The 15523-nt window shown below is 51.0% G+C and overlaps 1 protein-coding gene across 8 annotated transcripts in view; it reads right to left on the bottom strand.

Moving 5' to 3' along the window:
* The window catches only part of SLC27A1 (solute carrier family 27 member 1), a 32612-nt gene extending 20232 nt beyond the window's left edge, over positions 1–12380 (bottom strand). For 4 of the 8 annotated variants that reach the window (XM_079917919.1, XM_079917926.1, XM_079917920.1 and 1 more), the window contains exon 1: positions 8930–9259. In XM_079917919.1, the coding sequence (XP_079774045.1) occupies positions 8930–9225 (296 nt within the window). In that variant the 5' untranslated portion in view covers positions 9226–9259. Of the gene's footprint in view, positions 1–8929; positions 9260–9476; positions 9494–9789; positions 9823–10904; positions 11051–11933 lie in introns of those variants that run through there. The other 4 variants (XM_079917925.1, XM_079917922.1, XM_079917923.1 and 1 more) reach the window with 4 other exon arrangements.
* Positions 12381–15523: the final 3143 nt, after the last annotated feature.

Genomic DNA, 15523 nt, shown 5'->3' with positions numbered 1-15523 from the left:
GGGAGGAGAGGAGTGAGTGAAGCAGAGTGAATCGCTCCGCCAACTGGTATACTGATTTTGACACATTAAAGTCACACGGGGGAAATGACGGCGCATTATTCATTTGTAGCTTCCAGTGAGCAGAAGATGGGAAAGAATCCAAACATCCTGCAGTAGGCTTGGGGTTAGATGAACAACAGCTCGAGCTGAAGCTTACAACAAAAGGCTGCGCACAAGAACGGCGCCCCCGGGCTTCCCTGGTGGCGCAGTGGTTGGGAATCCGCCTACCAATGCAGGGGACACGGGTTCGAGCCCTGGTCCGGGAACATCCCACATGCCACGGAGCAACTGGGCCTGTGAGGCACAACTACTGAGCCTGTGCATCTGGAGCCTGTGCTCCGCAACACGAGAGGCCGCGATAGTGAGAGGTCCGTGCACCGCGATGAAGAGTGGCCCCCGCTTGCCACAACTAGAGAAAGCCCTCGCACAGAAACGAAGACCCAACACAGCCCCCCCCCCAAAAAAAAAAGAACGGCGCCCCCAATGCAAGGGATGAGGAAGGACCCTAAAGGTAAATGGGGAAAGTTACTGCTGACCACGCGGCAAAGATGGCAGATTGAGCACTCAGACACTGACTGTTGACAGTGCCTCCCAAAACGGCTAGTAAAAGGTCTTAAGTGTGAACTCACAAGGACCGGGAAAATGGAAGTGGAGACCAAATCACCCCACTTTGGGAAGCTGGGCAGCAGCACATGAGAGGTGGAGGCCCCAGGAGGAGGGGGAAAGCAGAATCCTGGGCTGCAGTGGAGGATTGATGGAAATCTGTTTAAGAAGCCCCCTCCGTGAAATAAATGTCATGGGGACGTAATGTACGACATGGTGACTATAGTCAATACTACCTCATGGCATATTTGAAAGTTGCTTAGAGAGTAGATCTTAAAAGTTCTCCTCACAAGAAAAAAATTTTTGTAACTCTGTATGGTGATGGATGTTAACTAGACTTACAGTGGTGATCATTTCACAATATACCAGTATCCCCTACTTTTCAAAAATTCACTTTAATGCCGCTTCTCTTTTGTGAAAGACCAAAATTAGTACCTGTTTTTGCTAACCGAAAGAAATCCAAAGAGGATTTTCGCTTTAACAATGAAAGGCAAAAAGTAAAAATAGTGTTCGGTGTTTGTTCTGCAGGGAGCTGTTATAGGGGCGGCGCGCACCCAAAGCAGTGAGAGAGGCACTGCCAAGCTCCTTCCCTGGGAACTACACTCAGCATCCCAGCATCAAGCTGCCATAGCTTTGAACTGTGTCTGTGAGCATCTGAACTTGATCTCAATTTATTTTGTGCACCCATTAGCAAGATGCATCCTAAGGTAATTGCTTCTTCCCTTTACACCGTTTAGGTTTATGAAAGGTTTCAGAGGAATGCTCTATTTTCGGGTAGCAGGAGAAACCTTTATGCAAATAGCAGATCATTATGTTGCCCACCTGAAACTAACAGAGTATTACATGTCAGTATCTCAATTGAAAAAAAAAAAAAAAGTGGCCACCCAGGAGAAGATTGAAAGTCCATCCACAGGAGGGTTTCTGGGTGGGGCACCTCCCTGCAAATGGGTGTTAAATGAATGTTTACTTGCCAGATGCCAAGCCTCCAGCCCTCTTCCCCGCTGTGTTCCTGGGATGGTGCTGGTGGGGCCTGTGCCCAGGCCTGGAGGAAAGACCCAAAGACACTGCACTGGACTTTCCCCAAAGCACCACCTGGCCAGGTGACCCCATCATGAAGCTCAGTTGACAAGACCCCCTCACCCCCTACACACATCCATGCTGAGAGCTTCTAATTGGCTTTACAGCCAAGGACTACCAGACTCCTGGGGATTTCCTCTAATAGGGATGATGGAGACTAAAATAAACAAAGAAGAAAATCTTTGAGGAAAAAGAGATTGTGCAAAGAGAAAAAAACTAATAAAGTCATTAATATCCTTGAAAATGTACGAAGATATACTGCATCCATGAAACAAGAATAGGATGCTATATAAAAGCTTTCAGGGAATGGAAAAAAAAAATGATCCAGGAAAATTTAAATGTGAGGGCACAAAGAATGTACAACATACATATGAACCCTAATGAAAAATATGGGGCTTGGGGCTTCCCTGGTGGCGCAGTGGTTGAGAGTCCGCCTGCTGATGCAGGGGACACGGGTTCGTGCCCCGGTCCGGGAAGATCCCACATGCCGCGCCGAGTGGCTGGGCCCTTGAGCCATGGCCGCTGAGCCTGTGTGTCCAGAGCCTGTGCTCCGCAATGGGAGAGGCCGCAACAGTGAGAGGCCCGCGTACCACAAAAAAAAAAAAAGGGGGCTTAGTTAATAATCATGTATCAACAATGACTCATCAATTGTAACAAGCGTACTACACTAATAAGAGATATTAAAAACAGGGGAGGGCTTCCCTGGTGGCGCAGTGGTTGAGAGTCCACCTGCCGATGCAGGGGACACAGGTTCGTGCCCCAGTCCGGGAGGATCCCACATGCCGTGGAGCGGCTGGGCCCGTGAGCCATGGCCGCTGAGCCTGCGCGTCCGGAGCCTATGCTCAGCAACGGCAGAGGCCACAACAGTGAGAGGCCCGTGTACTGCAAAAAGAAAAACAAAACAAACAAAAAAAAAAAACAGGGGAAACTGCAGGGGAGAGTAAGGGGGTATATGGGAACTCTCTGTACTTTCTGCTTAATTTCTGTAAACCTAAAACCGATAATAAAAAATAAAGTCTATATAAAAAAGAAAAAACATAATTAAAAATCAATTAAAATAGTCTATTAATTTGAACAAAGAATCATAATAAAAAATTTTAAATGTGAGGGCATAAGTTAAACATTACTAGAAGGACTGAAAGATATATTTGAAGAAATATCATAGAAAGTAGGATAAAACGATAGAGATGGAAAATAAAAAAGATAAGAAGATAGCTGATTCACTTTGTTATAAAGCAGAAACTAACACATTATTGTAAAGCAATTATACTCCAATAAAGATGTTAAGAAAAAAAAAAGATGTGAAAATTATAGAACCAGTCCAGAAGATCCAACATTATATTCATTCAATAAATGTTATCAAGCTAGACATTGTTCCAGGCACTCAATAATAGGAGTTCGAAGAAGAACAAAGGAAATAAAGGTGAGGAAATCACCAATGATAACATCAAGAAAACTTCCTTGACCTGAAACCCACCAACAGATCATACAATGGATGGAAATAACCCACCATCTTGAAAAGATCCCACAAACTTCCAGAAGGAAAAAAAAAAAAGTCACTGCAAAGGATCAGGAATCAGAGAGTTTTAGTCTTCTCAACAATAACCATGATGTGAGAAGAAAATAAGAAATGCCTTCAATTTTGAAGGAAAATAATATCCAACCTAGAAGTCTATACCCAGACCATCAGTCAAGTGTGAGTGTGGAAATAAAGATATTTTCATACATGGAGGGTCTCAAAAAATTAAATTTCTATACATGATTTCTCCCAAAGCTAATGAAGATATGTTCCAACTAATTAAAGGAGTAAACCAAGGAAGAGGACTATCAGGGACCCAGGAAACAGGGTATCTATCCAACCCAAGATAGAAGTGATGCGAATCCTCAGGAAGATGGGTAGGAGCCAGCCTGGTGTAATGGCTGCCCACCAGGTAGAGAGAGCAACTAGACCAGCCTGGACAGATTGGAGGCTAAAAGAGAGACTTCTCCAAAAAGATGAAACGGAAAGCCCATCTGATGCCATAAATATTAGAGGAGAGAGAGACAAATGTTGTGGAGTTTGGCTTTGAAGTAGAGATAAATACATAGAAAACTAACCAATACGAAGGCAATCAATAACTCCAGACAAAAATACATAAAGCTGTTTAATTCGTATTATAAACAAGCATCCTTTTGGCAGTCTATTTAATGCCACATTTTTTGGTGTCTTTGTGCTTTTTGTTGTTGATTTTGCTGTTTAAAATGGGCCCCAGGCATAATGCTGAAATGCTGTCTAGTGTTCCTAAGTACAAGAAGGCTGTGATGTGCCTTACGGAGAAGATACACATATTAGATAAGTTTTGTTCAGGCATGGGTTATAATGTTGCTGGCAGTGAGTTCAACAGTAATGAATCAATAATATATATTAAATGATGTGTCTCTAAACAGAATACACACGAAACAAGATTATGTATTGACTGGTTGATGAAAATGTGATCAGAGGCTTGCAAGAACCTAACCCTGTATTTTCTCTAGAAACAATGGTTCAGTATTTGCTAATTCAATGTTCGCAGCAACTTTGTAGAACAAAACTATCACAGGGAATTCCTTGGTGGTCCAGTGGTTAGGACTCCGTGCTTTCACTGCCGAGGGTGCGGGTTCAATCTCTGGTGGAGGAACTAAGATCCCGCAAGCCTTGCAGCATTTCCAAAAAAAAAAAAGAAGAAGAAGAAGAAAACTACCACAAATAATGAGAATCAACTGTAATAATATTGGGACAATGAAGAGATGGAAGAACATGTGTGTCTGTGTATGTATGAGGGTGGGTATGTATACACCATGCACAGGGACAGGAAGAGAGTGAGGACAGGGGGATAAAGGGATGCCAAATCCTCATCTTCCATGTGTGAGATGACAGATCTAGTCTCAAAGTGAAAAAATGCAGATTTGTCACATAAGCCATTTAGAGACGTGGAGGTGAAGTCCAAAAGATTCAAAGGAGAGGTAAGAATCACTCCTGGAAGGGAAGGGAGAATGTGGGTAGAGGGTGGGGCTGGCAGCTGCCACTTGAGGTAGAAGGCTAGAGTCTTTCATCTCGAAGCCTGCATGACTTTAATAAAAGCAAAAATTTCAAGTGAAAGTGGAGAGAAGAAAGAAAGCAGGAGGTGAAGAATATGATGGAGAATGTGTGGCCGTTTGTGAGCACCAAGAACAAGAAGAGGTCTACATATATTTCTTGGGAAAGAGACACAAGATGCCTCTGCGGAGAGGAACTGCAGGGCTGGGGGCAGTGGAGAGAGGGCAGCATTCACAGCAAACCTCTCTCTAACATTTGAATTTTGTACCTGTGTTATGTATGAACTGTTGCAAAAAAAAATAACTGAAAATGTAAAATGTTAAAAGTTAGCTGTTTATACATCCACCTCCCTGGTTGGATCCTGATATCTCAACCATTCAACGAATAAATAGAGTTGCTACGGTGAGCAGCCTCAGCGTTTACTGAGCTAACCTTACGGCCACCCTCCAAAGTAGGGTTCTAAAATCCCCATGTCCGATGGTGGATGAGCTGGGAGCTCAGGGAGGTGAATTACACACCCAAGGTCACACAGCAAGTAGAGGACAGAACGACACAGACCAGGCCCCCTGGCAGGGTCCCTCTGTTCCTCCTCAGGCCTGCTCCCAAACAGTCACCACGTACCACGTGACAGAACAAGTGCCTGTGCTGCACACGACAGGTGCTCAATTCATGTTTTCTTAAAGAAGAGAGGATGCACAAGGTGTACTCTTGGAGATGAAGGAACTAAGACTCAGAGCGTGATGTTTCATGGGCTAGCAAGGCACAGAGTGAGGGCCACAGCTAGACGCTCCGGCTCTAGCCACCAAGCACCTGACCTCTGAGGTACCCACTGCTGGGTGAAGGCGATCAGCACCAACAAGTCTGGGTGCCTACTAGGTGCCCAGCTCTCCTCTAAGAGCTTCAGCAGAGCACCCCAAGAACCCCATGAAGGGGTGCTAGCGTTACAGCCATGGGGAGAGGGCCATCAGCAAGGGTAGGACGCACAGGAAGCAGCTCCCGCAGGGGTGCTCCCTGTCCACAGACAGCACAGCAGAGAAACTTGACTGAGGCGGCAGTGGCTCGCGCTCAGGTCACTCAAGCGTTCACAACGGGGCCCAGTCTTCACGGCCTGTCCCTCCCGCCCTCGCCCCCAGCCTCTCTGGAGCACACCCACACGGGCGGGCAGTGGACTCCAGCCACATGTCTGGGCCACATGTCTGGGCCACCCCCACCCTGGCAGCAGCACAAGCCACCCCCACCCAGGGGACAAAGAGGCCACTGTCCACCTTTGGGCCCTTCCTGAGGCCTCTTCTTGCCCCTCTGCTCCTTCTGCCCCTTCCTGCTTTCACCCTGAGCTCTAGGACACCGGGGCAGGAAGAAAGCAGCACAGATGAATGTGATCAGATTTCACGAGGAAAACAGAAGACGAGTTAGAAGAACGGAGGCTGGGTGCTTAAATATTTCTGAACCTAGGTTCTAAATGCAGCCGGCCTGCACCACCACCCCAGCACAACACAGCAGCTAAGAACACGTACTCTGGAGTCCTGCCGCTCCTCAGCTCTGTGTTCTTGGGCAAATGACCTCCCCTCTCGGTGCTTTGGTTCACCAACCACAAAATGGGATTAGTACGCATTCCTTCCTTACAGGACTGTGAGAACACTAGAACAAAACCTGGTACAGAGGTGGGTGGGTGTTACATAAGCTGCATTAGTTAGCTATTGCTGTGTAACAAATTGCAGCCAAAATTACTAGCTGAAAAGAGCAAACACTGATTATCTCATAGTTTCTGTGGGTCACAAATCCAGAAGCAGCTTAGCTGGGTGGTTCTGGCTCAGGGTGTCTTGTGAGGCTGTAATCAAGGTGTCAGCAGAGGCTGTGATCATCTCAAGGTTTCACTGGGAGAGAATCCATTTCCAAGTTCACTCATGTGAGACTCTCCACAGAGCTGCCTTACATGACAGCTGGCTTCCCCAAGAGGGAGTGACCCATGAGAGAGAACCCAAGATGGAGGCCACAGTCTTTTTTATTACCTCATCTCAGAAGTAATATCCCATTGCTTTTGCTGTATTCTGTTCATTAGAAGTGAGTCACTAGGTCCAGCCCACACTCAAAGGGAAGGGATCATACAAAGGTGGGAAGACTGGGAGGTGGGCCCATCTTCCAGGCTGCCTCCTACAGAAAGTGTGTCAAGCTCTGTGTTGGGGACTTGGAGTGGACCCAGCTTCTGTCCTGTCCCAGGGGAGACAGAGCTGGTCACAGATATCCCCTTCCTTGGGCATGAAGGAGTGAAGACCTGGTTACAAGTCAAGCTCTGGAGCCACACTGCCTGGGTTCAAATCCTGCCACCACTACTGGCCAGCTGTGTGACCTTGGGCAAGTGACAAAACTATGCTGTGCCTCAGTTTGCTCATCTGTAAGATGCGACAAGAGAGTACCCACCTCTCAGGGTGGTTGGGAGGACTTGAAGAAGTCATGCTTAGCATAGTGCCTCACACAGGGGAAGCCCTGTGTAAATCTTGGCCATTCTGCCAGAGAGCAACAAGGTGGGAGGGTCTACAGCGACATAGGGTCAGGGGAGAGCTGTCTGACAGGTGACATTTAAGCCATGGCATGATGAAAATGAAGAGCAGGGGAAGAGGGATCTGGGCAGAGGGTATAGCAAATGCAAAGGCCCTGGGGCTGGAATAAATACGAGTGTGTTTAGGAACAGCAAGGAGGCCAGTGTAGCTGGAAGAGTGACAAAGGAAAGGACAGGAGGTTGGGAACACGGTCAGAAATCTCATGTGGTCTAGATTCTAAGAGCAACAAGGAGCCATGGGAGGGTGCTGAGCAGGAAAATTCAGCAAAGGGTCCCCTGAGGGAGGCAACATCATAAGGCATTGCCAGGCAAAAGGAGGGCCAGTGTATTCCAGACAGAGGAAAGCAGCCTGAGCCTGACAAGGCAAGTTGATCTGGGGGCCAGATGAACCTATGGAGGTGGGGAGTGGCAAGTGGGCAGGGAATAGATTGTCAGGACCTCAAGTACCCAGCTGGAGGCTGAGTCTTTTCTACTGCAGAGGATGGAGGTTGTGGAGGGTGTCTGAACAGAGAACACAGTCCAATCTGCATGTCAGAAAACCAAGGGCAGGGGCAGGGGCCAGGGCGTGGAAAAGAAAGGTCAGGTTCTAGAAGGTTCAGAACCAGTCAATTTGCAGTGGAGGTTTTTCCAGCTGCACACCATCCCTGCTGCTCACAGAGCCTCAGTTTCTTCACCCTTACAATGGGTTAGTCCTCCCACCTCCTCATGGGCACCAAGACTGGCAGACCCATAGCAAGTGCTCAGGGACTTCCACATGGAGGCTGTTCCTGAGATTTGCTCCGGTGGTAATGCCCAGAAGCACTTATTTCACCCCCAGGAGGACTCCCAACAGCTTCTCTGAGGAAGCCCCTAGAGATACCCCAGAGACCTTCCAAGGATGCCTGCAAACACCACCAGAATCCCCTCCCCAGAGATTCTCAGTCATCAGAGACCCCTAAGCAAATCTTGGAATACACAGCAACCTCTCCACAGACTCTGAACCCCCAAAGTCACGCACAGACCTCAAACTCTCAAAGAGCACCCCGACCGCAGAGAGACCTGTAAATGGCCCTGAGGAGACAAACACCCTTCAAAGGCTCTAAAAGCCCTTTACACAAGCCCCAGGAAGCCCTTTCATTCTCCCTGAGAAAGTCCCCCTGAGAACGCCTAGGGACCTACCGGAGTCCCTGAAGACGCCCCAGATGCCTCCCACAGTCACCAAAGCCCCACAGAGACCACCCCCAAACACGCACGGCCTCCCAATCAGCCTCAGCTCTCTGGAAGTCCTACTCGCTGCCCTAGTACCCCCAAGTTGCCGTCCAGAACCCTGAGGTCACCCACGCAGGCTCAAGGACATTGAAATCTACCCATCTCCCTCCAGGGAATCCCTCAAGATGCCCCCTGCTGGTGCCCTCAGAGTCCCCCAACCCACTCTTTTCAGGTCCAAGCCCCGCCCCTAGCCCTGCCCTCACCCAAACCCCGCCCCCAGTCTCCAAAACCTCCCCCCTCCAAGCCCTCAAGGTCCCCCACGCTGCCCTTTCAGCCCCCTCTGTTCGCCCCCCTGGGCGCTCAGCCCGCCCCCGACCCCAGCCCTTGTATCAGGCCCGGGCTGCACTCACAAGAGGTCCCGCCTCGCGGTTTTGCAGACGATGCGCAGGAAACGCCAGCCGCCGCCGCCTACGTACACGCCGAGCGCCACCGCTGTGCTCCAGGTCCACGGCAGTCCGAGCAACCATAGCAGCACCAGTGAGGCCACGGAGGCCGAACCCGCACCTGGAGCCCGCATCCTGGGGAGGCGGAGAGCTGTGAGGCCACGGTCCGCCCGGGCCCCGCCCCACGGCCAACCCAACCCCGCCCAGATGTAGCGCTCCGCTCCCGCTAGGAGCCGGCCCCCCCCATACCTGGGATTGGGCATGTCTCAGACAGGCTCCGCCCCATCCCAAAGTGGGCACAGGCCTCCTTGCTCCTAGCCCGGCCCAGGCTTTTCTGCCAATCATTAGTGTATCTCCACGCCCCTAGGCATAGGTCTTCCATTCCGTCAGTCACTGGCAAGCCCCATCCCATGCCTCGACTTAGCAGCTCCATCCTAACGACTTGGCCCCCAAGCCTAGAGTCCACCTTGGCCCCACCACAGACCCAGGTCCTGGGCTTTCCTCCAGGTCCCACCTCTATCCGCCCCACCTCCGCTGGCTTGACCCCGCCCCCAGGTTAGGTCTCCGGCCCCGCCCGTAAGCACAGGCCCCATTCCGGAGCCCCGCCCGCCCTGGACCAGGTTCTGCCCCTAGGTTAGGCCTATGGCCCCGTCCACAAGCACACGCCGCACCCACTCTGGGCCGCAGTAGCTCAAGCCCCGCCCCCAGTCCCCGGCCTAGCCCGTAATCCCAGGCCCAAGTTCCACCCCGGTCACCGGCCCCGCCCTCAGGCTTTGGCCCAGTCACCACCCTCCGCCTCACTCCTAGCACCCTAGGCCCCGCCCCACCTGCCCTCCCAGGCCGGCTCTCTTCCGACCTGTCTGGCTTAGAACCGCTCTGCCGCACAGCCGCAGAGCCGACGCCCGCCCCCTTCCGGAGGCCACGACCATAGAGAGGCCACCCTGGCCAGAGTGACGGCGGCCAGCGAGACCCAGGGGCTAGAACGCCTGGCGAGGAAGGCGGCTGTCTCCATGACAACCAAACTTCGCCGGCCTCCCAGCTCCCCCGTCCTATCCCTGCCGGCGATTAGGGAACACGTGCGTCCCTCAGCCAAGAAAGGTTTGGCTCCCGGGCGCTCCCGGCCCAAGCCGTAGATGGAAACCAGAATTCCTACCCCGGGGGACTAGCAACTCTCAGTTCACATTCAGGGCCTACCTGTACTGGGTTCTTGCCCCAGTTTATTCTAAGTCCAATCCCCAAAGCCTCTTCGGACTCCAGGGACCTGGGGAGTACTAAACTCACAGCCTAGGGGCCCCCAAATATCCAACCCCTACCTCAGTCTTAAAGATACATTCCAATGGACTTCCCTGCTGGCACAGTGGTTAAGTATCTGCTTGCCAGTTCAGTCGACACGGGTTCGAGCCCTGGTCCGGGAAGATCCCACATGCCGCGGAGCTGCTGAGCTCCTGCACCACAACTACTGAGCCTGCGCTCTGGAGCCCGTGAGCCACGGCTGCTGAGCCCACGTGACACAACTATTGAGGCCTGTGCGCCTAGAGCCCGTGCTCCTTAGCAAGAGAAGCCACCGCAATGAGAAACCCGCGCACCACAGCAAGGAGTGGCCCCCAGCTCCCAGCAACTAGGGGAAGCCCGCGCTTAGCAACAGAGACCGAACGCAGCCAAAAATAAAAAATATAAATAATTTTTTTTTAAAAAAGATATATTCCAAGGACCCAACTAATCCCAAATCCATATCCCGAATTCTTGTCAGTTAAGTCTCACCGCAGCAGCCCAGGGAGGGCAAAATCCACACACCAGTTCCCCACCCTTCCACAGGAACTCCACAGTCCCTTATTTGCATCCCAAGGTCCTAAATGCTAACCTAGAGACCCTAAAGCCCTCCCCCTGATCAGGTGCGGGCCAGTGCTGGCCTCGCTGCCCGCCACCCTGTTCCCTGGCTGACCTGGAGCCGCTCACAGACCCTCAGGCTTTGGCTGCTCTGTCGAGGGTTACCAGAGCTCAGGCAGCGACAGTGAGGACAAGACAGAGGACTCCCCTCCGGGGCTTCTGCTTCTGCAGACTCCTGGGACCTGCTCTGACTGCGTTGTGCCCATGTGGGCTTCTGCTTTGGCTCCTTCTCTCCAAACTCCCCTTTCCTCTGCCCCTCTGCGCACCCCACCCTGCTTGTTTTCTGTGCAGCTTGGCCGACCTTCTCAGCACTCTCCTTGGGAGGTGGCCAGGGCCTGCTTCCAGCACCATTTAGAGGACAGGACCGTTCAGGCGCTCCCCTCCACACACACACACACACACACACACACACACACACACACACACGTGCGCGCGCATGTGCGCTAGCGCACCCATGCTGCCATTGGTCCCTGTGGGCCACCTAGGGTGGGTAAAATGGGGACGAGGAGGCAGATCTGAAGGACAGGCCCAGAGCCAGTCACTGATCCCCTACTTTCTCAACCGGGGGTCAGTGGAGTCAGCAATGCCCAGTAACTACAGCAGCACTCTTATCCTGCCAGGTAGCACTATTGCGATCACCCCACTTTAGAGGTAAAGAAACTGAGGCCTGGAACTGTCACACTAGCTGGAGTTGAGATTCATTCATTCACAAATGTGGGCAGACAGCTTGCTCCCCTTCCTCACCCTCCTCCTCCCCTTTCACTCTTCCTTAAACTTCTCCTCCCTCTTCTCCATCTTGCCCTGATTCCCCCTACTTCCCCCCTTCCTCCCTCTCTCCCCCTCCCCCTTCTCCTTCCCCTCTTCAAGGCTCCCCTTTAGCCTTCTTCCACTTCCCCTTTGCTCACCTTCTCCCCCTCCTCCACCCACTCCTCCTTCCCCTTCCCCACTTCCTCCTCCCCACTACTCCTCTTCCCCTTCTTCCCCCATCCTCCTGCCTTCCCTCCTCCTCCCTTCTTCCTCTTTCTTCTTCCCCTCCCTTCCTCCCCTTCCCCCTTTCTTCTCTCTCTTCCTCCCTCCATCTTACCAAGTTTACTGAGCCCCGACTAAATAGTACACGTGGGGGCTTCCCTGGTGGCGCAGTGGTTGAGAGTCCGCCTGCCGATGCAGGGGACGCGGGTTCGTGCCCCGGTCCGGGAAGATCCCACATGCCGCAGAGTGGCTGGGTCACTGAGCCACGGCCGCTGGGCCTGCGCGTCCGGAGCCTGTGCTCCGCAACGGGAGAGGCCACAGCAGTGAGAGGCCCGCGTAACGGAAAAAAAAAAAAAAAAAAATCGTACACGTGGGACTTCCCTGGTGGTCCAGTGGTTAAAACTCTGTGCTTCCACTGTAGGGGGCGCAAGTTCCATCCCTGGTCGGGGAACTAAGATCCCAAATGCCGTGGACGGAGATACTCTTCTCCGTCAGCAATCCCCAAATCCCCAAAAAGGCTCTGCAAACCCAACTTTTTCTTAAGGTAGTGCCAGTACTCCGGCGGAGGGACCACTTCCGCGGCACTAGACCCTGGCTGTTTTCAGTGATCAATGATCCCTTTTTACCCCTGTTTATCCTTTATTTATCCCTTTACATAGGGGCTTCCCCATACCCCCCAGGGACATCACACAACACATGGCAGCTTTCGCCCTGTTACCTTCCTAAGATCTGAAAAATTTCCAATTCCAAAAACGTAACTGTCCCCAGGGATTTCAGATGACTGGTTAAGGAACGATCCTATCCCTGTTTCACAGGAGGGAAAACTGAGGCCTGGACAGAGGGACAGAACTCAGCTTTCAGGGCCAAAGCAGGCTCTGAGCCTCTCCAGTTGCGTGGCCTTGGGCAGGTCACCTCTCCCCTCAGCACACTGTTCGCCCTCTGGGTGGTAACGCCCACCTCGCGCGCTTAGGACCTACCTAGATAATCCAGGATCATCTCATCTTGAGATCCTTAATTTAATTACATCTGCAAAGACTCTTTTCCAAATAAGGTCACAGTCACAGGTTCTGGGTGTTAGGGCTTGGATATATCTCTTTAAGGGCCACCAGTCAACCCAATATAAGCAGGGTGACCAGTTAGAGCGGTGATTCTCAACTAGGGGGCAATCCTGCTCCTTTGGACACTTGGTGACACCTGGAGACATTTTTTTTTTTTTTTTTTTTGCGGTACGCGGGCCTCTCACTGTTGTGGCCTCTCCCGTTGCGGAGCACAGGCTCCGGACGTGCAGGCTCAGCAGCCATGGCTCACGGGCCCAGCCGCTCCGCGGCATGTGGGATCTTCCCGGACCGGGGCACGAACCCGTGTCCCCTGCATCGGCAGGCGGACTCTCAACCACTGCGCCACCAGGGAAGCCCGAGACATTTTTAATTGTTACAACGTGGGACCGGGTGTGGTGGGGATAGGGGTGTTATGGCATCTAGTGAGTAGAGGCTAGGGATGCTGCTAAATGTCCTGCAATGTTCAGGACAGCCCCACACCGCAGAGAATGACCTGGCCCCAACTGCATGGGGGCTACAGTTTGGAAACTCTGGGATAGTTGAAAGGCCCAGTTAAGTTGGAAGGGACTCTGCAGCCTGACAGGCGTCATTTGCTGGGTGACTTCTCCCAGGCTCTGTGCTTCACCTGCAAAAGGGAGTAAAACCATACAGGCCTTGTAGGGCTGTTCTGAGCACACAAGGCTGGCACCTATGTTGACCTGAAAAATAAAAGTTATTTTACCAGCAAAGATGGGTTTATGGGGAAATAGCATGGAATTACAATTCAGGACAAGCAACCTACAGCGAAAACCATAGACAAGTCCAACAACAACAACGACAATAAAAAGGAGAGGAACATTATTTTATAAAGAAAAAGGAGGGGGGCTTCCCTGGTGGCGCAGTGGTTAAGAATCCACCTGCCAATGCAGGGGACATGGGTTCGAGCCCTGGTCCGGGAATATCTCACATGCCACGGAGCAACGAAGCCCGTGTGCCACAACTACTGAGCCTGCAGTCTAGAGCCCACGAGCCACAACTACTGAGCCCGTGTGCCTACAGCCTGTGCTCCACAACAAGAGAAGCCCACCCAATGCAACGAAGAGTAGCCCCCACTCGCCGCAACTAGAGAAAGCCCGCACACAGCAACGAAGACCCAACGCAGCCAAAAATAAATTAAAATTAAAATTTAAAAAAAAATTTACTTAAGAAAAAGGAGGAAGTTGAGAGGCACTGTTTGGAAGGAAAATCCACTGGAGAAAACTGAGTGTTCAGGGTGATGACAGTTTCTCATTGGCTGAGTTCCTGGGGTAGTTGATTTCTTGTAGGAGATGCAGTGTACCTCCTTTCTTTTGGTGCCTGTAATTGGTGATTCCTTCCTATTGATGATTCTTCTGTCCGGGCCTGTAATTGACAGTTCTTCCTGTAATTGACCTTGAGTAATACTGCATGAGAGCTCCCCCTCTGGCCTCCCAACTCCATTTTTGTGAGGTTTCCCTTTATTTTCATACCTTGTAAACATCTTAGAAGAGTTCTCCATTGTTGAGATAATTTTGCGCCCAGTAATCTCTTGAATTCACAATAAGTTGGGACTTCCCATGGTTCTGGCAGAGAGAGGAAAATCTAACCAGGAAATTTTAAAGGGAATTGAAACCGCACACCTCAGATGGGACTCCAACCCACAATCTCTGGCAGATGGGACTTGAACCCACAATCTCCCAGCTGAAACTTCACGCCTGGTCTCAGGGCTTACTGAAGTTCCAATTCTTGTGTCTTGGTGCAGAGAGAATTCAACGAGAGGCAAAGTGATAGGTAAGAAGTGGGGTGGGTTTTTTTTTTGGCTGTGCCAGTCTTAGCTACGGCATGAGAACGCGGACTTCTTAGTTGTGGCATCCACGTGGGATCTAGTTCCCCGACCAGGGATCGAACCCAGGCCCCCTGCATTGGGAGTGCAGAGTCTTACCCACTGGACCACCAGGGAAGTGCCAAGAAGTGGATTTAATACTATAGGACTCTTGTGAAGGATACAAGCCGGCAGGCAAGGGAGCTCTGCTGTCCTGAGAACAAAGGTGGCTACATTTTCATAATCAAAGAAAAAGTAGGTAGGGAAGAATACCCCCTTCTTCCTCATTCTTGGGTAGATGTCAAGGCTTACCTCATTAGCTCCTCCTTTAAGCTTGTATGGTCTAACTGGGACTGTCATAGCGCTACTTAAATCATATGTATTGGGTTGGCCAAAAATTTCGTTCGGGTCTTTCCATAGCCTCTTACAGAAAAACCAGAACGAACTTTATGGCCAACCCAATATATTAGTAAAAAGGTGGTAACATATACTAAAATATGCTAATTTATCTCAGGTTTCAGTATAATGTCACCTTTCCCCTAGTTTCTTTCACCTTTCCCCCATATTCCTCTGTAAGCTACAGGCCGGAATGCAGTTTTTCAGGGCAGGTTATCTTACAGACCTCACAATGCCAAATGCAGGTCTTGTATCCATTTTTTCCGTGGTAGTGGCCTAAGTAAGTGTTTAGTTTCAAATGTTCTGATTTAGCTGCCAGATGACCTGGGCATTTCCTGGTTGGTGTCTAGTTTACGGGTGACGTCCTGAAGTCCTTCTCTATCTTCCCCTAGTGGGATTTCTAGCTGGGTAAGTATCTTACTCTATCCCTCT

This window comes from Stenella coeruleoalba (assembly GCF_951394435.1).
Source record: "Stenella coeruleoalba genome assembly, chromosome: 3".
Classification (NCBI taxonomy): Eukaryota; Metazoa; Chordata; class Mammalia; order Artiodactyla; family Delphinidae; genus Stenella; species Stenella coeruleoalba.
Note: the sequence above shows the minus strand (reverse complement) of the source record. Positions and strands in the feature narration are given on the sequence as shown.